The following is a 23,996-nucleotide window of genomic DNA, read 5'->3' as shown; positions in this document are numbered from 1 at the left end:
GCGTACGCCGCAGCTTACCTTGACGACATTGTGGTCTACAGCGCCACCTGGGAGGATCATCTGCGCCACCTCAGTGACGTGCTCGGGCGCATCAAGCAAGCGGGTTTGACCATCCACCCACTGAAGTGCGCCTTAGCCCAGGAGGAGGTGCAGTACCTGGGCCATGTCATTGGCCGGGGTGTCATCCGGCCGCAGACCGACAAAGTCCGGGCGATACTCGACAGTCCCAGGCCAAAGACCAAGAAGGACATCCGGTCATTCCTGGGCCTGGTCGGGTGGTATCGCCGGTTTGTACCCAACTTTTCCCGGAGGGCGGCACCCTTGTCAGACTTGACAAGGAAGTCTGGCGGCAGCGGAATCCCGTGGGGGCCGGCGGAGGAGAAGGCGTTCCTGGACCTCAAGGCGGCGCTGTGCCAGGACCCGGTTCTCCAAAGCCCCGACTTCACGCAGCCCTTCACACTTCAGACAGATGCGTCTGGGGTCGGGCTTGGGGCTGTGCTTCTCCAGGGGGAGGGGGAGCACCAGAAACCGGTGGCCTACATCAGCCGCAAGCTGTTTCCGAGAGAAACTCGGTACGCAGTGACCGAGCTGGAGTGCCTTGCGGTGAAGTGGGCACTTGATAGCCTTAAGTACTACTTGCTGGGGAGGGAGTTTGTACTTGAGACGGACCATCGCGCCTTGCAGTGGCTGGGGCGCATGAAGGACTCGAATACTCGCGTCACACGCTGGTTCCTTGCACTGCAACCATACCGCTTCACAGTGCAGTACCGGCCGGGCGTGCAGAATGTTGTCTCTGACTTCTTGTCTCGAAACTCTGTTTGCGAGACTCCAGAAGGGGTGGGTAATGTGAGAAGGTGATTACCCCCTCCTCACGCGCTACGCTGGGAACTCTTTATCGAGTAGCGTTTGTTGCATGGGTCACGCGGCAGGTTTGAATATCTGCCTGCGCAAGGAGAAGAGACAGACTCAGTTCACAAGCACACACACACACACACAAACCTCACCGGAATGTTTATGGACATTATTGTGCTTATGTACGATGTTTGAGTGACTGTGAGAGTGGGGAATGACAACGGGGAAGTGTTTCAACTTTGTGGGGAGGAGTTGGGAAATGTTTGCCGCGCTAACGCCATTGCGAGAAAGAAGCGCTTTTTGTTTGCGAGTACAGGGCTCGCGCTAGTTACAAGCACACACTCATTCACCATTTCCCTCCGTCATACATTTTTGTAAAACACCATTGCCAACATGTAGTGTAGGTACCCACTACCATGTTTCATTCACACACATATTTTGCCAGTATTTCCCTCACCTAGTTTCAAACACAAACCTCAAACACTCACCCATCTCTCAGCTCCAGCCTCTCCATAGCAAAAGCGCGCTTGCTGTGGGAGGAGTGTTTTTCCACCTGCCGTCGGAAGCACGGTCACAGCCATTCTACTCGGGTAGGGGGATCGTTTCTATTTTGCTTAATTATGAATGATTATTTTCTTTTTGGGATTATGTTATGATATTATGTGGGTGAGGGAACATTGTTATTATGTTTGCTTTGATTTCTTTATTATTATGGCCATTGTAAATACTTTATTTTTGGGGAAAGTTTACTGTTTGTGAAATGGTATGCGCCTGTCATTTCTGATTGGTTCAGGGATAGGTAACAGGTAGACTTATATAGTGGTACCTCAGTCTGTGTAAAGAGAGGGACAGGAGAGGAGCTATGTGCTGTGATGCTGAAATGCTGTAAGTGCCTGCGATGCCATTTTTGCCAATGCCTGTTTGTTATTTTGATTTTTTGCTTATGCTATGCTGGGCTGTATTGACCGGAGCTAGTAGCTAGCATTTTGCATTTATTATTTTTGGACACTTTTTGGACATTTCTTATATTTTTCCTATTTTGATTATTTTGCTGGCATTTGGCACTTTGGGACATTTTTGGAATTTTGCACTATTTTTAAAATAAAAAGAAAAACTATTTTTGGACACTGTTGCCCTCTTGCCTCTTTCGCCCTCAACCGTCCAGTCTGGCCTAACCCGCACACGGGGTACCGCTCGCCCCCTTACAACTTGACTTGTAATAAGCCCTGATGACTTGTGGGGCTATTTTCCAGTCTGTTTCTGTGGCACAGCTTGGTGCAATAATGCTTCCCAAATGGTAGCAGAGAGAACAGTTTGTGTGCTGGGTGTTGTCTGATGATGTTAATGACTTTCTTAGAGCAGTGGGGTGTTTTCAGGTCTTATGTAGTATATTAACATAAATCTTAACCTGTTTATGAACTTCAGTTACAGGACTTTTGTTTTGTTTTGTTTTGTATAATAATTTTACATGAAAATTGCCATTTTTTTATTATTATTAAAGGATTCCAAATTGTGCTGTAGCAGTTCGCTAGTCTTCCTGCGGTCTCAATTTCAAAACAGACCACTTCCACAGTTCAGAAACATACAGATATGCTACATGCATTGCAAAGTGCTAAGTTAAAAGCTAAGTTATTGCTGTGTGCATGAAAGGGTTACAGGAAGTAACACGGCGTGGGAGTGAGGGAGTAGGGCTGCATCAGAGATGCTTTTGACTAAATAAACATGGTCATCCAAGGTCACCACGGTGATTGCACTTTGCCATGACAACAGATTTATGGAGATTTAATTTCACATCTTAATGGAGGCTCCATGTTTGCCCATAAATCAAAACATATCCTTTTAGTCATCGAACGGAGAGGGAAGAGTACTGTAGCTCTCTCACCTGGATTTTTGATAGGGAATAATTATCTGCACTCAGATACATGCAGTACCGTACCCAAGTGGGTAAAAAGCTTGCTATTAGTATACTTGGAAATATATCATAAATCTGTATTTTTCAACTATATAGTCTGTTGGATTTTTCTATGTATTTCTTCCAACATGCTTTAATGTCAGAGTTGTGAAAGTTAAAATAAGCAATAAATGAATGATAATGCAAATAATAATAAATAAATGCAATACTTGGCCTACTACATCATATAACATATAGGTCTAGTTGTTACACCAGTTATTTCCTTCGCCCTACACAGGGCGTGGACATACTGCATGAAATAAAGTGTTACTGAAAGAAAAAGAAAAAAAACACCACTAATTTGATCCAATGAGTAATCTATAGCCATGGTCAAAGGCATAGGTTTGGCTTGGGAAATGGTGGGGATATTAATATAGGAAATTCTCCTGGTATACTATTTTTGCATTAATATTTGTGAAAAAGTTTTGGGGACAAGGTTACCCTAAAAGTGGTATGGACATGTCCCCAACATTCACACCTAAAATTACGCCATGGCCATGGTCATGTATTTCCCATAAGGATTTTCACAATAAGTATGTTAATTCAACACTTAAAGAGTCGATTTAACATTTTCTAGAGTTTATTTTGTCCCTAAGTGCACTTTTGAGATAGCTACTCTAAGTGTTGAGTTTTTACTGTGCACTGGTATCCAGACCACTGGAGGATAGAGGACGGCCCATGTCTAATGTATAGCAGTGACTGATGTCTTTTTGAAGAAATGAAGGAAGGACACACACACACACACACACACACACACACACACACACACACACACACACACACACACACACACACACACACACACACACACACACACACACACACACACACAGTATACTGTATATACCATAGGCTACGGTCATACATTTAAACATAAAAGACCAGATCCAAAAGAGCCCTCCTGCTGAGAGGTTTAAAATAATGTGGGGCGGCTTTCCCCGCCAATGGCTCTTGAGAAGATGTATCTATCTATGCATAATAGAAGACAAGCCATGACTCAAATGATTTCTCAGAGCACTGGCTGCCTAAAACATATTCAAAATTCATGATAAAAAAGACAGTTTGTGATGTTGTGGTGGTGGCAGGGAAAGCGGACACTTTCATCATTCACTGATATTAATCCCCTGTCCGTCCTCAGTTAACCCCTCTTCATGAAGAATCTCTGTTGTAACTTTATTGTCACCACAATGGTAATGAACAGAGCCTCGTGTACTAAGACATCTGTAGATTTCCTACTGAATCTGAAAAGACACGTGTGATTTGCGTCTAAAATTTCAAATGTTCCAGTCCATGCATAAACACATTTTCATGCTGATTCCCATGATACCTCCGATTTCACATGGAATTTAGTATTCCTATGTTTAGAACATGCAGTTTTTTATGCTAAGTCCATTTTAATACATCTGAGTATTTGCATGAAAAGTTATGCATTTTGTCTGTAAGCAAGCTTTGTACACAAAGCCCCAGTCTTAATCTGTTACTTACTTAACACTCTTGATTATGTAGAGTAGTTTTTATTTATCACAAAGCAAATGAATGCATGGACATGCTATACTGTGTGCCCAGGTCAGTCTTCGGTCCCAGAATAAAAAGTACTGACCCATATATTTTTTAAAGCATGTAATATTGACTGGACTCTGCTGAAATGAAGAAAGTGTGCAGGGGCTTGCTTTATTTGTGAAGTTTGTGACCCTCTTGTGTGCAAAAAAATTGCTTATTGACTTATTCGCTGACTCTTATCTTTATTTAAGCTTAACTGGGGTGGTTGTTGTTTGCAGTGTTTGTATGGATGTGTTGGCTCTGAAGTCCTGTTCTTATGAGGCCCAGGAGGAGGAAACCCATCACTAGAGTATTGGTCCCTTGGTCAAACATATGAGGAACAAGGTCGATTGAATAGGAAAGCTGGAGCACATGGGAGGTTAACGTTTTAAGCATGGTAAAACTGTTCAAACACAGCGTAATTAATTTGCTTTTACCTGAATGGCAATGACCGAGTCATAGTGCATTACCAAAGGCCCTCTGTTTTGTCATAGTAGAGTGATATAATGGTGCCACTGGTGGTATGGCATGCATTATGGGGTTAAAATCTTAAAGATTCGGTGCACTCCAGCTTTTCCCTTCAATTTCTGTTTGTCCCACTGTGATACACCTGCAAGTGGAGGGATGATGTTTTGAAGAGAACATACTGTGTAGCTTTTCTTGTAGTTGGAGGTTTTCTCTGAAGAGAATGATATGCACAGTCATGAACTTCATACCTTTATTGTAACAATTCATTTTATTCTGCATCCATGTCACAACAAGACTCATATGCCATTAAGGACTATGAAGTGGCAGTGACCTGCCCATTAGTGATACTTAGTAACACTGGGACACCCTTAGGCTATCCTTATCCTACTCTAACGTAAAGGGTGACAGCAGCACCGCTTGAATGTGAGAGCATAGTTAATCCTCCACAGACACTCCAGGACATGCTACTGACTTAGCCTGTCTTTTACTTCCCTTGGTCTAATGGGGTCATAACTGTGAGATGCCATGAGGTTGTTGCCAGATGTTCATAGTGTTTGACACAGTTTGCTTTACTTCATGAGCCAGCTCTGATGAATGTTTTCCTCCATTGTATGGCTCTACCGTGAACTCAACATGAACGTTCAGAAGATCGCCCCGCACGGTTTTGTCAATATTGCACTGTATGCACGCATCTGTGTACACTGTGACTGGTGATCTACCGTGTGGAAAATTGACATTAAATTCACATTCATGCACGAAAAGTGCACTCAAATATATCCTGCAGCAAGGGGCTTAACTCATTAGACAGCACAACCCAAATAAAGGAGAATGTTCACAAACATATGATTAAGACACTTTGTACATCGTAACAGCAACCTACAACTAGCATGAAGTGAAGAACATCAGGAAGTCTTTCACTTGTCTTATCAGTGACTATTTGTTTTAATTTTGTATTTTTGGGGAGCTGTTTAGCCTCTATTGAGATAGGCAAGCAGAAGACGAGAGGAAATGAGTTTGAGAGAGACAGGGAAGCATCAGGAAATCACTTCAGGCCGGAATTGAACCCAGGTCCCCCGGTTTTATGAGACAGTGATTCAGCACCCTGAGCTACCCACCCGTCAGTGACTAATTTTCAAGGGAACACCATTCACATTGAGAACATTAGCATGTGTTGTGTCTGCCTGGCTAGCGAGAAAATTAGTCCTGTTCTCATTACCATAATGTCAAATAGTGGGTCAAAACAATCAATTCGAGTCCCTGATAGTCTACCCATCAGGCATTTTGTGATTTGACTTTGTGAGTGTGGAGTGCTGTGTGCCGGTAAGCTGACAGCAGAGGACAAAGGGTCAGTCGTACCAGGCCCATGGAGAGATGGGCCCCAGAATTTGGTCTTTAAATTAAATGTGTTGAGAAGGGGGCCTTTTCTGATGGCTTTGTCCCGGGCCCAGCCAAAGCTGTCACCGACCATGGCTGTGTGAACTGGATGAACCCAAGTAGATTGATTGAACCTGAAGTTCAGCATCGAATTGGAATTAGTATAAAGTAACAACATTTCCTGCACAGAATCAAGTTTGCCTAGCTCCTGCCAGGTGGGATCTGATAAGATAAATGAGCACCTTACAGGCTTTGTCGTGTCTTTTGTGTTATGGGCGGTTTTACAAAGAGGCAAGGGTAGGCAACTGCCCTGGGTGCGATTCTCAAAGTGCGAAGTAGCTAGTCTGTTAGCAATGTTGCATAGTAAATACTATAAAAGTTGCTAACTCTTGTGTCTCGAACGTTAGCACACAAAGTAACTACTGCTTGGAGTAATGTGCACTCTGAAGTAGTGGTGACTTTGAAAGTGAGGTGCCTCCTATCCGTATCTGGACAGTGAAGTTGAAGTACAGCTGGAGTAGATCCATTGAGTCCAGACATCACCTCAGCCACCCCAAGTAACACACAGCGCTAGTCTACTTCAGAGTGTGACTCCACCCATTAGCTAAACTTGTAGTACATATTTGACCACAAATGTGTCAATATCTTTTAATCCTGTGGTGCAAAAGCGATGAAAATCAATCGACATGCACACAAAGTGATGATACAGCTGCGAGAGTGTTCAGAACACAAATTCACGTCATGTCATTTGTTCGTGAAAAAAAAACGTCATATCCTTGGAATCTGATGAATCCCACACTAATAATATACTTTTAGCTGTATACCGATTGAATTGCGTCTCATTTCGATGTGTAATTTGTGAAATATTTAGATAAGAAAGTATTGGTTACTCCCGGAAATGCGCTGGCTTACGTGTCAAGTACTTAAATATTTTTGGCGCGAATTTCATTTCATAGCCTAGGGGTATTTACGCTTGCCTATCAATGGGAAGACGCGAGCTACGCGGGTTCGAAACCAGTGTGCAGCATGTTGACAACAACTCGTGAAATCGTGTTTTGGACCCTACAGTGTAACACATTTTCCCTTGGCTGCACGTGTGTGTTGGTAATGCACAACATAAATTATCTATTTCTGCCAGATATTTCCAAAATTGTGGCACTGTAACCATGTGGATTCGATCCGGTGTGGCTTCTGTTTTCCCATTGGGATGCAAGCGTGAATACCACTAGGCTATGGAATGAAATCCACGCGAAAATTTCTTAGGCATATGACACTTCAACAGACGATTTTCTGGGAGTAACCACAACTTTATTGTTCAAATATTTTACAAATTACACCTCGGGATGAAACGAAATCCAATCGGCATGCAGATAATACTGCATTATTGGTGCGGGCGGTGTCAGATTGTAATGCCACGGCCGTGTTTTTTCACAAAGAAATTTCAAGGTGTGTTGTGGAGGAAACAGCGGAGTCACGGTGTCGTGACATCCAATCAAATGTGCTGGTGGTTGTTGTACACTATTGCTTTCTACTTCACGCACTGAATTTAGGAGGAAACAGCTGATTCATGACTCAGCAATCATGCTTATCTCTTGTTGCTTCTTTGGTCACGCACTGCAATGCCAAGAAAGTAAGTAACGGTGTGGACTCAGGAAAGTAGCCGCACTACTTTTGGCTTACTGTGGGAATAGTAAGGTTTCGAGAAATGCACGGATTTCGCCTTGAAGTAAGTAGATAACTACAAAGTACATCTGTAGTTCAAAGCTAACATTGCGGAAACGCACCCCTGGGCTCCTCAAACTTCCCCGAGCTGCAGGGGGCCTCAAGACCAGCTGCCCCACTCCCCATCCCTAGTAAAAAGTAAGGATTTGAAGCCCCCCTAGAGGCTACATTTCCTTTGGGCCCAAATTGCTAAACACACCACTGATTTATATGGATCCATCCAGTCTCACACATACTGACATAATATGCAGAAAGTTTTGAATAAGGCACAGCTGTGCAGTATGCACACAAATTAATTCCACTTTATATCACAGGCCTCAGGAGGAGCTTTTGTTCTTTTCATCTCCACAAAATCACACCGGAGGAGCACCAATCTGTTTTCTCTATCAAAGTCGCGCCTGCCAAATCATGAAATCCAGCTCATTTGTTTTTAAATTTACAAACAATTTTAGCATATTCTATAGCCATGAGCTGGTGCATGAAGTAAAAATATGTATTGTATCAAGCAACAGAAATAGAGCTTATGCAGTGTCATTTAATGATGACAAATCGCAAGGACAGTGCAAAAATTAAATAAATATATGAATGAAGCTGAATGCAGCTTATGATGATGAATGACATCAATGCCAGTATTTTGTCAGGCGTGGAGATGATTTTGGCATTGTAGTGGACACATTGGAAGTGGCAGCTAATCTTGTCTGCTTGTCTGGAGCTTGATGTTAGAGATGGAGAGGGGGTCAGAGGACGAATGTGCCATGGACAATTTGAAATTGATACGCAAAATGCTGAACAACAGAGCTGTGATTTTTTTTTTGCTGTGATTGTTGCGGAGACGTATGCAGAGGCCAGTCAACACATTAAAGGTACACTGTCCAGGAAATGGTCAAAAAAGGCACTGCAACTACGCTGCTCATTGAAACTGGGTTTCCTATGCCAAATTTGATCTTTTCATGAAAGTTTACTAAGTAATAAAGTAATATTTTCTAGTATGGCCCAAGTACAGTGATTTTTTTGTTCAGCTAAAATGTCTATATCTGAAATGGCGGACCATGGAGAAGATTCCCCTTTTCATGTATGAAAAGTGCAATTTTTCCAGTCATAATGAATACTTAGAATTTGATGGTGGTGGTAAGCTTTCATGAAAAAGGTAACATTAGTGAATGGGTAGCATGAATTCTGGAAATACACAACTACAAATCTTACAGTGTACCTCTAAGAACCATTTTAGTTGTGTTTGAAGCAATACTCTTTCACTTGGTTGTAATAGTCATGAAAATCACAACAGTAAAATATTTACAACAATACAACTTACTAGTTATTAATAACATAGATATAGATATAGATATACTATTGATTTCCCAGGACAGTGGCGCTCTTTATAGTGAAGTCATACCCTGCACTGTACCTGTACATGAGGCCACATGGGGAAAGGAGTTATGACGTGCGTGTGTGTCTGGTGGGGTGTTGATTTGATGTATTGGTCACACTGTGTGTGTGTGTGTTTGTGCGTGCACGTGGGCGTGCGTGTGTGTGCGCACGTGTGTGTGTGTGTGTGTGTGTGTGTGTGTGTGTGTGTGTGTGTGTGTGTGTGTGTGTGTGTGTGTGTGTGTGTGTGTGTGTGTGTGTGTGTGTGTGTGTGTGTGTGTGTGCGCGCGTACATGCATGGATGTGTGTGTGTGTGTGTGTGGGCATGTGTCTGGCGGGGTGTGATTTGGCCTGCTCCCTTGAGACACCTCAGTCAGGTGAATGAAAGGAAGTGGCCTCAGAACAGAGCCCCCCGTCTCTTGTCTCATCAGAACGCTGGTTTCCTCTCGTTTCATCTCACCAACTTCACACCAGAGTGAGAATTACATGTAATGTTGTCAGGGCCGAATTAAGATAACCTGGGTTCCCTAGGCTACAGGTTGCTGTGGGGGCCCCCCGGAAGGCATATTTTGCCGCAAAATTACATAGGCAGTGTCATACTTAGAATCTAGGAATTCAGGATAATGACTGACAGCTATGGAGAGGAGTATTAATAATAAGATTAAAACTTACTTAGTATACTTGACACGACAGAGGATTTTTTCAATATCCCATCTCATCTCACAATTCTGCAATGAATTTGAATTTTGGTCAATCTGGGGCCCCCTGGCAGGTGGGGGCCCCTCGGCTTCAGCCTTATCTAGCCTGTGCATTAATCCAGCCCTGCTAGTTTCATCTCACTTCATCGCACCAGCTTCACACCAGAGGGAGAATTGCGTGTGAAGTTGTGAATAACCCCTCTAGGCTCTTCCTGGAAGCAGAATTGTTTCTTCATCGTGTTGCTATGGACACAAGGGATGGGGTGGGGGAGTTGGAAAGTATGACCTACTGGTCCTGGAAAACACTTGAAAATGAATTCTGCTACCTGAGTCTCCTGTTCCCTGCAATTATTGCCATTGTTATAATTGTAGGGCATATTAATTATGGCTTATTTTAAAGCAGCAGAAGAATATGACAATAATAGAAAACCTATCAAGCATTCAAAAGATGTTTTGCTATTTCAAAATAATAGCAAATAAAAATAGAGCCGCCTAATTATCTGTTGAGAAATTGTTTGTAATTGCTGTACTGTGCTTATATCTTCTTTTTTCTTTTTCCCCCTTAGCTTGCTTTTCAAAGTTGCAAAGTTGCACTTTCTTCCATGCGGGTTTCTAATGAGAGTTCATACATGTTTTTTGAAACTGATGGCTGGTACTGATTATATAGATGGGGATGATGTTGTTTCTGAAGCGAGGTTCAAGCGAGGTAAATTGCTGTTCTTTAATGACTTTAATTTAAGGTTGCATTTTCACCATCTTGGCTGTAATGTTGTTTCTGATGTTTCTTAGTGAAGTTAATTTGGATGGTGTAAGTGGTAGCCTAATTTTACTGATGGAATCATCAGAGAAATCATTCCATTTATCATCTTTTATGTGAATTGAGATGCCGTGAGTGATTAGGGTTGGCAACTCCCTGGGGGAGAAATAAGGGGCAAGTCATATGCACGTAGATGAAACAGAGGTTAGGTGGGAGGGGAGCTATGGGTCCTCCCCCAGAGAATTTTTCATTTCATAGATGCAATAACTTGTAGTTTAACCAATTCTTGGGGGAATAGAGGGGGTTGATTCTGACGGTAGCACGTGACAAATTGCATCCCGTTTCAGCTCAATAGTACCCGTGCTTTTGTTTGTAAATACGGGATGATTCCAGACTTCAAGGAACGGTTGGCAACCCTATGAGTGATGCTTATTTTTGTACTAATATGAATGCTGATCGTCACATTGTGAGGAATGTTATCGACATGTCCCATGATGATGTTTCAGATGTTATAGTACTGTAAGTGATGCTGTGCATGGTGATGTTAGTGGAGAGATAGCCTGGTGAACCAGCGCCACCCGCTGGACGCCAAAATGTTTTGTCTACGGGTGGGTCTGGCCTCGCATAATGATTCAATGAAGCCAGAATGCCAGGAATCTGGCAAACCAATTACAACGCAAAGATGTGTTTTGAATCAAAGCGGGCAGGGTTTTGAGGGAAGATTGTTCTCATCAACAATCTTCGGATGTATTATGCATCGAGGCCAGACTAAATTAGACATCCACATTTAGTCTGGTTTATCAGGTTAGAGAGATGGGGAAGGATCTGCAAATGGCCGGAATCTGTGTAGCAGGTCAGTGCCCTACTGTTAGAGCCACGGGAGGGCTGCACATGGTGCTATTTCTAATAGGGAAATATAACTTGTACTTCATGGGGGTATTCCAACAACATGGTTAAGTGATGAAGCGGTAAGCTTAATCCTGCTAATGGACAGCCCACAGGTCATTTAGTTAAGAATATGAGGACTCTTCTATTATATAATTTACCACTACCTCAAGGTTAACTTAACCTTGTTTACTACTGAGCCAGGTTCTTGGAATACTCCACGGGTGTTGTTTGTGATGCTGGTAACGCTGGTGCTTGTGATGTTTGAATGGTGAAGCTGCCTGGGACATTGGGGATCGCAATCACCTTTGATGCTCTGTCTGATTCCAGTTTTGCAGGTTTTCATGCTACAGTACGTACTGTATGAGAGTCAGTTGATGAAACTCTTTCGTTTTATACATCCCTGTACTCGTGCTATGTACGGCATGTCCTCCTTGTAAGTGACTTTGGTTAGATCTAATGAAATTGTGATGTATTATTATTTCTTTCTTTCTTTTCAATGGATGATGCTTAAATGAATGTACAGAATTGTATACAACTTTTAACTGTGTGCGATGTTATTGTTGGACCCCAGGAAGAATATCTGGGTCTGCACCACTGACTTCTGCACACAGCAAATGGGGATCCTAATAAACTAAACTAAACTAAACTAAACTGAACTGAACTAAACTAAACTGAACTGAACTGAACTAAACCAAACTCCCTGTGCTTCTGACACATGTGTTTATCAGGCGCCATATTTGTTGCTCTGTCCACAGCACCATGTGGCCGTTACTATGGGCTTCTGAGGGCCGGCCCCTCATTGGCCCCCTGGCCGGGTGACCATGGCGACGTCAAACCGCGATGACCCATGACGGCCCTGTCCCCCCTGCAACCCCCTCCTCGGCACTCGCCTGAGTGATGAAGATCTCAGCCCACACAGTCATCCTCGTCTTCCTCACCCTGACAGCTCTGTGCAGAATCGAGGTTTGGGTCCAATTTGCCAATCAGCTGTGTGTGTGTGTGTGTGTGTGTGTGTGTGTGTGTGTGTGTGTGTGTGTGTGTGTGTGTGTGTGTGTGTGTGTGTGTGTGTCTGTGTGTGTGTGTGTCTGTGTGTGTCTGTGTTGTGGTGTGTGCGTGCGTGCGTGCGTGTGTGTGTGTTATTTTTACCACCCACTCTGGCACTCATTACTTCCAATCACTCCATCTCTGTGTGTGCTGTGCGTTCTACTCTGCCCAGTTGATCACCCTGTCGTTAGCCTTTCATTCTCTATCTTTCCTTTCATGCCATAAAGTCTTTCATCCGTCTATCTCTCCATTCTCTATCTCTATCTCTCTCCATATTTCACATCCTCTCCCTCTCACTTTCTGTCCTTTCCTCCTTTCATTTCCCTTCATCTGTCTATCTCTCTACACCTCCTAATTTCACATTCTCTCTCTCTCTCTCTCTCTCTCTCTCTCTCTCTCTCTCTCTCTCTCTCTCTCTCTCTCTCTCTCTCTCTCTCTCTCTCTCTCGCTCTCTCTCGCTCTCGCTCTCTCTCTCTCTCTAAATTGAGGTTGGTCCAATTGCCATTCACATCACAGTCTTCCTCTTCTGAAGGAAGTCTCCTTGAAGTGAGATGCCTTCGTCTTATTTACAGCCAGGGACCATTTGCTGGCCCTTTTGTGGTGTGTGCTGTGCTGTGCTGTGCTGTGCATGCATGCGTGTGTGTGTGCGTGCCTGTCGTACAGTCTGTCGGTCTGTCTGTCTGTGGGGGTGATCTCCCTGTGTGTGTGTGTGTGTGTTTGTGTGTGTGTGTGTGTGTGTGTGTGTGTGTGTGTGTGTGTGTGTGTGTGTGTGTGTGTGTGTGTGTGTGTGTGTGTGTGTGTGTGTGTGTGCGTGCGCGTTCGTGCGTGCGCGTTCGTGCGTGCGTACATGCGTGCGTTCGTGCGTGCGTGCGAACATGCTAAGCAACCAATCACGTGAGGGTACCTTTTGAGTGACAGAAGCTCCTAAACAATCTCAGGCTGCAGAGGTACACACAGCTGGTGCATTTGTATACAGGAAACCCCTGTATTGCACCAAGTCAGTCTTGCCAAGTTTGCTCCTTTGTCGAATTCAAATAAACCTCAGTTTGAATTCAAATCTACCTCGGTTTTGCCTATAGGCCGACTTGGCATTGCTCCCAAGTCTACGCTCTGTATTGTCAGTAATACACAAGACAACAATTTGCCCTGTTTTTGTGTATAGCCAAACTAGCACGATAAATTGGATAAGTCTCATCAGGTTTCCATTCTGACACCTCGATGTTTGTCTGGCCCCCGACTTCCTCTTCAGGGTCCACTTCCTCCTCCGATTCCATCCTGGTCTCCGGTTCAAATTATGAGGTTGAATTCCTGCCATTCTCTCTTTTTTTACCTCATTTGAAATTTGCAACGGCTATTTTTCGTTTTAGCACAAGGGCTATGCTGCAAGCCATGAATGAGTAGAACAGGTTCTCTAACATCAACAGCTCAGCCAATCAGCGCACAGCTCATTAACATAAACGTCAATGAGGAAAAGGCAGTTAGCTCTCTGAGTTAGTTCTCTTTGAGTTTTTTTAGGCACAATAAAATGTCTTGACATACACCATCAAATAACTTTCCAGCTTAAACAATGTTGCATACCGGGTCCAAGGACATCAAGGATTGTGAGAATAATGGTATGGGTATGGAATTAGAGTGGCATGGCCTCTTTAAGGGGCACTTCATTAAATTCTTGATGCTTGATTTTGCAGTCAGCATGTGGGAAGAGTGCGAAGGACACAGTGGAGGAGTGGACTCGCTACAAGGAGGAGTGCCTGCTGAAGATCAGTGCAGAGCCCACGCCGTCTGGTACTGTAGCGCACGCACACACACACACACACACACACACACACACACACACACACACACACACACACACACACACACACACACACACACACACACACACACACACACACACACACAGGTGCAGAGCCCACGCCGTCTGGTACTGTAGCACACACACACACACACACACACACACACACACACACACACACACACACACACACACACACACACACACACACACACACACACACACACACACACACACACACACACACACACACACACACAGAGGTGTAGATCCCACACCATCTGGTAGCACTGTGCACAGTACACACACACGCACACACGCAACCATGCACGCATACTGTATATGTATGTACACACACACACACACACACACACACACACACACACACACACACACACACACACACACACACACACACACACACACACACACACACACACACACACACACACACACACACACACACACACACACACATGCACACACACATACAACTGCAAACAAATTCTTATCCAAAACTATACTTCAAATAAAATCGGAAAACCTTTTGGGGAGTGAATGACGTGTTTTCCCACAATTTCAAGAGCTCCAAGTTCATGTATGTTTGTAACCAGCATACTTTACAATTTCACACATCTCAGATGCAATTATTATCCCGTCTCTGCTACTGTTCCCTGGGGCTCTTAAACACGCATTATTATTTTATTAAAAAAATATATAAGTATTCTCCCTCGTGACAAAATGAATTCATTCTGGGGCAAAGGCGACAGCCAGTCACACCAATCGAGGCTCATTTGGTAGTGAAATCCGAGCTCTCCAGTGACTTGACGTGTCTGTCAGAGAAAATTGATTGATTCCATTTCTCTGTAGCGTGATACATGACTTATGACGTGTGGCATGTTGCATGTGCTGTGCCTAGTCGTGAATGCAAATGAAGCCATCGCTCCTCCTGTCAGTGGTACTGCATGCAGGTCTTTCCCATCCAGGCAAGCAAAGTAGACAATTGACTAATGCATTTATTACAATGCCATGATATATGACGGGCAGTCATGGGTGAGCGGTTAGGGCATCAGACTTGCATCCCAGAGGTTGCCGGTTCGACTCCCGACCCGCCAGGTTGGTGGGGGGAGTAATCAACCAGTGCTCTCCCCTATCCTCCTCCATGACTGAGGTACCCTGAGCATGGTACCGTCCCACCGCACTGCTCCCCATGGGGCGCCACTGAGGGCTGCCCCCTTGCACGGGTGAGGCATAAATGCAATTTCGTTGTGTGCAGTGTTCACTTGTGTGCTGTGGAGTGCTGTGTCACAATGACAATGGGAGTTGGAGTTTCCCAATGGGCTTTCCTTAGGGCTGTAACGATACAATTGTTGATACAACAGTTGATACAACTCACAATTCGGTTAGTATCATGATTTTTTTACTTACTGTTCGATACACTCCGTCATTTTTATCGTTTTATTTATCTTTTCATATTTACCAACATAATGAATAAAAAATATGGCCGTTTATAGGTAAAATAGATTACAAGAGGCTACTACTAATTTTAAGAAGTCAAAAGAAATGATCATTATTTTGAAGCTTGGAAGCAGTATCATATCTTATCTTGTGGTTGTTTTCTGGACTGAAGGTTAACAGCACTTTGAAAGTGCCTATCAACCACGATACGTGTTATATTGTCATTTACTGTAACAAAATATTTCCAGACTTTTCATTTCACTTTCATTCTTTCCTTCTTTCTTTTTTATTTGATTTCTTTCTTTCTTTCTTTCTTTCTTTCTTTCTTTCTTTCTTTCTTTCTTTCTTTCTTTCTGTTTCACATCATTTCCATCCCCTCATGTTCTGCTGTATCTCTGCCTGGCTAGGTGTGGCGTGTGGCCGCATGTTCGACAGCTATGCCTGCTGGACGGATGGGCTGCCCAACACCACAGTCAAAGTGCCCTGTCCCTACTACCTCCCATGGCATCAAAAAGGTAGACATGTAGCCATACTAGTGATCCCCAGAGAGCTCAGTATTGCCGTTTTCATAATACAGTCCAATACTACATGCAATATTAATCTTATGTGAATTGGATGTGCTCCCGATTCCTAGAAATCTAGAAACCTAGAAACCTAGCCTACTTATTGTACACGAGAAAAGCAATGCGCAGTGCAATATGTTTTGACATTTGAAGTATTTGAAGCCTACATTTAAAAGGGAAATTTTACATTTCTATAACCTTGTTCACAAGACTGAAAAATAACTTTTGTCAGCACTAGCCAGTTTGCATGCATGTCACTACCAGGCAAAGTGGCTAGTAAGTTTTCTATTTTACCAGACAAACCTTTTGGCCAGTGTTAATATAAAGCCCTGATACATACAGGTACTGTAGCCTTAATAACTCTTTGCAGATGATTACCTTTATATGTTTTACAGTTTTTCTGTGTTACTAGGGCAACATCCAATTTAGCACATCCACTGTGACATTGAGTGACAAATATCAGACAGTGTGTGGTGACTGCTATCTACACATCTTTCTTAACTGTTTCTTTTTCATTGTGTTTTATATCTTTATTTATCTGGTTGCATGGTTGTGACATTAACTGATCATTAATTAATAATCAGAGAACTTTTAATTAACGGCTACTTAAACATTTGTCTGAAGTGTTTCTTTTTCTGTCATGTTTTCTGTCTTCATTCATCTGGCTGTGTGGTTGTTTTGTCTTGGTTTGTGCCTCAGTGCGGAGTGGCTTCGTGTTCAGGGAGTGTGGGGCGGACGGCCAGTGGGCCACCTACAACACCAGCCGCACCTGGAGGGACCACTCCCAGTGCAATGACGACGGCAGCCAGGAGATGGCGCAGGTATTACATTACGTTACGTTACATTACATTTCATTACACTTAGCTGACGCCTTTTTATAACCAAAGTGAAGAACAATTATTTACAGGGTTAGGTATTGGTTACAGTCCCTGGAGCAATGTGGGGTTAGGTGCCTTGCTCAAGGGTACTTCAGCCATGGATGGACATGTAGAGAGTGGAAGGGTGGGATTCAATCCTACAATCCTCTGATCTAAATACCAACGGCCCAACTATTTGGTCTAATGGGGGAGTTGAGCAGTGCAGTGGAGCAGTGCAGTGAGACGGTACCATGCTCAGGGTACCTCAGTTATGGAGGATGGGGGAAAGCACTAGTTAATTACGATCCCCACCAACCTGACGAGTTGGGAGTCGACACAGCAACCTTTGGACTACAAGTCTGAAGCCTTAACCGCTTACCCAATCACTGCCCAAGGAACCCAGGCCGGACTTGAACCTCGACCCTCTCGGGCAACTCTCTGTATGCGGTATGGGTGCCTTAGCATAGCGTGCCACTGTTAGTAAGAAGTAAATGCTTCAACACCTCCTACAATACCTACACTAACCTTCCTACAATAATTGAAAATATGTTACCAACTGTACCCTGGATAACCTACACACCGGCCCAATCTCAATTCACCCCTTGGCCCTACCCCTTACCCCTCCCCCTACGTTTTGTGTAGGGGTAGGGGTATCCTAATAGTCGTTAAGGCAGAGGGGTAGGGGTAAGGGGGAGGGCTTTGTAGCCCTAAAAAGGAGGGGTTCGACAGGCAGACTCCGTTTGGAGGGGTAAGGGGTAGGGGTAATACAAATGGGATTGGCCCTAAACCTACACTACACTAAACTCCTGACACTAGAGATGTGTGCATCAACACGTGTTAGTCAGGTTAGAGCAAGCTGGTCCACTTCAAAGGAGACTGGGCCAAGGACGACTGGAGTACACAGGATACGTTTTTCTGTTTTTATTGTGGTGCGAGCATGACTAACGTTTCGACGCAGTGCGTCTTCTTATTGTTAGTCAGTATGCACAACAATCCACTGCATGGATGCATGTGTAAACAAACCTCTTGAGCCCCCAAGGCTATCACAAGCACAGGTCATTCTTGACGGACGGCTCTGGTGAGGCTTAATGCCGGCCTCACGCCAGGCATGCAGCTTCTCTCTGTGTGGTGTGGAGGTGTTAGTGTGCTGTCTAGCTCAATGCGCTACCTAACTGCCACAAACAACCACCCATTCAGGCAGTTCAGGCAGTTTCTGTCAGATCAAGTATGATCGTCATGTTCCTAGACAGCAGGCCATGAATCCCACTTGGTCCTCGCCTGGCTAACCCTGCAGCAGGGGTTACTAATCTCATCATGCTACACACACACTCACACACACACACACACGCACACACACACACACAACACACAAAACACACGCACACACACACAGACACACACACACACACACGCACACACGCACACACGCACACACGCACACACGCAGAAACACACACAGACACACACACACACAGAAACACACACACACACACAAAAACACACACACAAACACACACCCAAAAACACACACACAAACGCACAACACACTCTCTCACACACACACACACAAACACACACTCTCTCTCACACACACACACACACACACACACACACACACACACACACACACACACACACACACACACACACACACACACACACACACACACAAAACACACGCACACACACACACACACACAGACACACACAAAAACACACGCACACACACACAGAGACACAAGCACACACACACACACATGAACACACACACACACACATACAAACACACACACATAAGCGTGCACAGACCCACACACGTATGCATATACACACATGCACACACACACACACTCTCTCTCTCTCTCTCTCTCTCTCTCTCTCTCTCTCTCTCTCTCTCTCTCTCTCACTCACTCACTCACTCACTCACTCACTCACTCACTCACTCACTCACTCACTCACTCACTCACTCACTCACTCACTCACTCACTCACTCACTCACTCACGCACGCACGCACGCACGCACGCACGCAGGTAGGCAGTCAGGCAGGCAGGCAGGCAGGCAGGCAGGCAGGCAGGCACGCACGCACGCACACACACACACATGCACACGCACACACTTGGCTTTCTGGTGGCCATCCTTTACTGCTTCATGAACACAGAGGTGGGTGAACCGTGATGTGAAGGGTGACACTAGCAACAGGGACATACAGGGACATACAGGGACACCACGTCATCTGTCACACACACACACATAGGGGTGGGTGATATGACGATATTAAATCGTGAATCGTGATATTGAGTAAAAGATCGTCTCGAATCTGCCAAAGTGGAGAAATCGTATAGATCGTCTTGCAGTGAGGATGTTTATTATCAGTATCAGAGTGACGTTTTCTCACTTGTGTTGTTGTCTTCACTTCATTCTTTACATTATTGTATTCCAATTGTACACTTTATGAGAGTATCATCAGTGTGTTAACATTTTATTGACTGCAAATTACAAATTGCAAGTATATGAAAGTTGTTTTTTGTTGTTTTTATTTTTTGAATGGAAGATCGTGGTAAAAAATCGAAATCGAGATTTCATGTTAAAAAATCGTGATACAACATTTTTGCCATATCGCCCACCCCTACACACACACACACACACACACACACACACACACACACACACACACACACACACACACACACACACACACACACACACACACACACACACACACACACACACACACACACACACACACACACACACACAGGTTACTAATCTAGCGCTTCACTGGGATCATGCTATCTCTTCTAGACAGAGTCTACCAAAGGGCAAAGTCAAGCAGGGATCCATGCCCCTCTCTCTGCAAACATGCATTCCAAGATATTCAGGGGGAAACTCACTGCACTGTTTCAGGGACGAAAAAATTGCTGTTTGTTCAGCTGGAAACGAAAGAGAAGTTTGAAAGTCATACAGAGAGAGTCAAAGGAAAAGAAATATATGAGGGGAGGGGAGGGTGAGGAAAAGGTGGAGAGAGAGGGAGGGAGGAGGAGGAGGAAGGGACAGGGCAACTGAAAAGATGGAAAAAGTAAAATAAGTGTGTGTGTGTGTGGGAGGGGGGGGCTTGTGGGTGCATGCAAGGAATATTTTAAATTGCTGTGCAACTATGCTGGGAATAGTTTAGTTGGTGTGACCTAATCTCAAACTGCTCTCTCCAATCGAAACGTGTGTGTGACTTTTAAACAGTGAGACTGTCTCCTCCTTAGGCTAATGCTACAGGAAGTCACAGGCAGCCAGCATGCCACTCTTAATTTCACAGCCCAATCTCAAACTCCCTGGCACACACATCACGCCAATATGTATTTACTTCATGGCGGACTATTCCATTCCATATTCCTTCTCTTCCTCATCCTCAATTTCTTCATATTCCTCTTCCTTTTCCTCTTATTTTCTGTCTTCCTCTTCCTCCCTGCCCATAGTCATCCAAAGGACTCTATTATCCCCCCTTTTCACTCACTAAGCCTTTGGGAAAGGAAGAGAGGGGAAAACAGAAGGAGAGAGAGAGAGAGTGAGAGAGAGAGAGAAGGGAAGGGAAGGGGAAGTGAGAGGAAGAAGCAAAGACAGAGACAGAGATAGCAACTATATAAACAAAGGAAGAATTCAATTTGAATGAATGCCATTGTCTGGTAAACCAATATTGGTAGGCACACGCATCACCATGCCAAAATGAAGTGAACAATACAGACAGTATAAAAATAGAATTTCAATAATGTTTTCCCCAAAATTGCATTTCTGAAGCGGGCTTTTTTTGCGGCACGCGGAGGTGGATGCTGACACTGCTGAGGATGATTCTTTTCATATCAAAATAATAACAGACACTGTTGCCGCATGTCACATCAAAGCGAGCAATTTAGGGGCCACCAAGGACAAGCAGGCAGGGTGTCTAAAGTGGTAGCCAGAGGGTTGCCAGTTCAATTCCCGACTCCACCAGGTGGATGGGGAGTGAACAAACAGTACTGTCCCCAATCCTCCTCCATGAATGAGGTACTGTCCTAGTCTCACCCCAATGCTCCCCTGGGGTGCCTGGTTTGGGCTGACTCCTTGCACTGAGTGTGTTGTAGACAAAAAATGTTGCTGTCTGTGTGCATCATGTGCTGTGGTTGTGCTTTCACTTTCACTTGTTGGGCTCAATTTTTAGCAACCGCAGAGGGGAATTAGGGGTATTATTTTGTTGTGTGCATGTTCTGCCTAACCAGTGTCGCCCTTCATAATAACAAAAATAGGACTTTCACTTTTGCTTTTAGAATTACTGGCTGCAAAAAATACAGTAGAAGGAGGAGAGAATAGAGAAGACATGCACTTGGTAATGGTTCTTAAAGAGTGGTACACACACATCATTGCAAGAAATGAGGGTGCAGATTCTCTTTTTAGAGCTGAAAACTGTGTGATGTCAAACAATTTGTGTGTAAGCAGCTTGCAGTTAAAACTGCAATGCAGTCACTACAGTTAGTAATGCAGAGCTTGCATTTGCTACTCACTGCAAACCACATACAGTGTTCACTGCATTATGGCAACTGCATTTACAGTAGAATTTGAAGCGTCTTTATTCTTTTCTCCAATTAGGGTAATGCTGCTGGCCAAAGTTTGGCCTTGCCTGAGGGCTATACATCAGCTTATGAGCCTTGTGTGTGTGTGTGTGTGTGTGTGTGTGTGTGTGTGTGTGTGTGTGTGTGTGTGTGTGTGTGTGTGTGTGTGTGCGTGTGCGTGTGCGTGTGCGTGTGTGTGCATGTGTGCCTGCTTGCGTGATTGTGTGCATGTGTCAGTTCTCGTGACCTTGTCACCATTTAAGATGCAAAGTTTGGCTCTTGAAAAACTTTTAAAAAGCCACGCAGCTTTCATATGGTGCAGTCAGCTTGCACTGTAGGATTAGATTAGCTACCCAGCTGGGAAGACAACGTTGTGGACTGAATTGGGTTTCATCAACCCAGATTGGAGAAGAGAGTGGTGTGGACTGGAGCAGAGACAAAAGAGCACAAAGCAGGCTTACACTAGTAGATGTGACGGGCTGTCAGCTGAAACATTTTGTCTTTCAAAATGAAAAACGGCAGTACTGGAATTGCACAAGCAGTTCATAAGCGCAAACAATTGTAATTTAGTTGCACATTCAAGTACAATACAAGATAATACAACATGTATATATATAGCGCAGCATACAACGATGAAGTTTCCAACTTTCGCTTTCCAAACACACATACACACATAAACATTTCCACATTCACCCACCAGCTCTGAAGTCTGCTGTACGGTGCCAATTGTCCGGGGTTTACACGAGAAAATGCACACATGCACACATGCACAACAGTAATGATAGTCCTTAAAAGATTACTCTGGAAGACATCGTAACATAGCCTAATTTCAAGACCTAGTATTCTAACGCAGGAAGTGAAGGTGAACAGAATAGATTAGAATAGAATAGAATAGAATAGAATAGAATAGAATAGAATAGAATAGAATAGAATAGAATAGAATCTGGAGCAGATCGGCTACCCACATGTGAAATGGAACATTGTGGACTGCAGCAATGACAAAAGAGCCCCAGATAAGTTAACAGTAGCACATGGGACCGGCTGTCAGATCAGAATAAGCCTTTTGTCTTTCAAAATTAAAAAAAATAACAGAGTTGTATAAAGTAGAGGTAGCAGTACTGTTACAGACATAGTTACAACACTAATAGTGTGATATTACAAAGTTGAAACCATGTAATGTCTTAGTGTTGTAATTACAACTCTGGGAGTACTTCTACTTCTACTTAAAACAACTCGGAAAAAGAGCAGAATCAGAACTCCACCAGCAGTAGTGTATAATGGCAAACACGTGGGATTTAGTTGCACAGTAAATTGAGATTGGCATGTCTGATTGGCAGGCTGTCTTGTGAGAGATGAAGAGTTCAGGTGCAAATCCTTTGGATGACATTTTATTTGGATGAACTCTTCATTTGTATGCTTCTTAGTTTGTTTTTCTTTTTTGTACAAGTGTTGCTCAGATCTTTGCCAAAACAGTGCTGTTGCCAAGAGTTGCTATCTACTGTATCTGAGTGAATGGCCTGCTAGCTGCTAAGCTATACCTGCCAGAATCAAAGTAAGGGAATTATATGCGTGCATGTGTGTGAGTCTGTGTGTGTGTGTGTGTGTGTGTGTGTGTGTGTGTGTGTGTGTGTGTGTGTGTGTGTGTGTGTGTGTGTGTGTGTGTGTGTGTGTGTGTGTGTGTGTGTGTGTGTGTGTGTGTGTGTGTGTGCGTGTGTATGCGTGTGCACATGTGCGTGTGTGTGTGTGTGTGTGGGTTTTTTTAAATTATTATTATATAATATTAGGGACACTGTGTGAGATTTTTGGTTGTTTATTTCCAGAATTCACGCTGCCCATTCACTAATGTTACCTTTTTCATGAATACTTACCACCACCATCACATACTAAGTATTCATTATGACTGGAAAAATTGCACTTTTCATACATGAAAAGGGGGATCTTCTCCATGGTCCGCCATTTTGAATTTCCAGAAATAGCCATTTTTAGCTGCAAAAATGACTGTACTTGGACCATACTAGAAAATATTAGTTTATTAATTAATAAACTTTCATGCAAAGATCAAATTTGGCAATATGAGACACAGTTTCAAT

At 43.8% G+C, this 23,996-nt stretch overlaps 1 protein-coding gene across 1 annotated transcript in view; it reads left to right on the top strand.

Annotated features, from left to right (window-relative positions):
• Positions 1-12,511: 12,511 nt before the first annotated feature.
• The window catches only part of gipr (gastric inhibitory polypeptide receptor), a 74,697-nt gene continuing 63,212 nt past the window's right edge, over positions 12,512-23,996 (top strand). Inside the window, 4 exon segments of the mRNA XM_063205933.1 lie at positions 12,512-12,577; positions 14,347-14,443; positions 16,319-16,426; positions 17,174-17,295. Coding sequence (XP_063062003.1) covers positions 12,512-12,577; positions 14,347-14,443; positions 16,319-16,426; positions 17,174-17,295 — 393 coding nt within the window.

The sequence above is a fragment of the Engraulis encrasicolus genome, chromosome 8 (genome assembly GCF_034702125.1).
Source record: "Engraulis encrasicolus isolate BLACKSEA-1 chromosome 8, IST_EnEncr_1.0, whole genome shotgun sequence".
NCBI lineage: Eukaryota > Metazoa > Chordata > Actinopteri > Clupeiformes > Engraulidae > Engraulis > Engraulis encrasicolus.
Note: the sequence above shows the minus strand (reverse complement) of the source record. Positions and strands in the feature narration are given on the sequence as shown.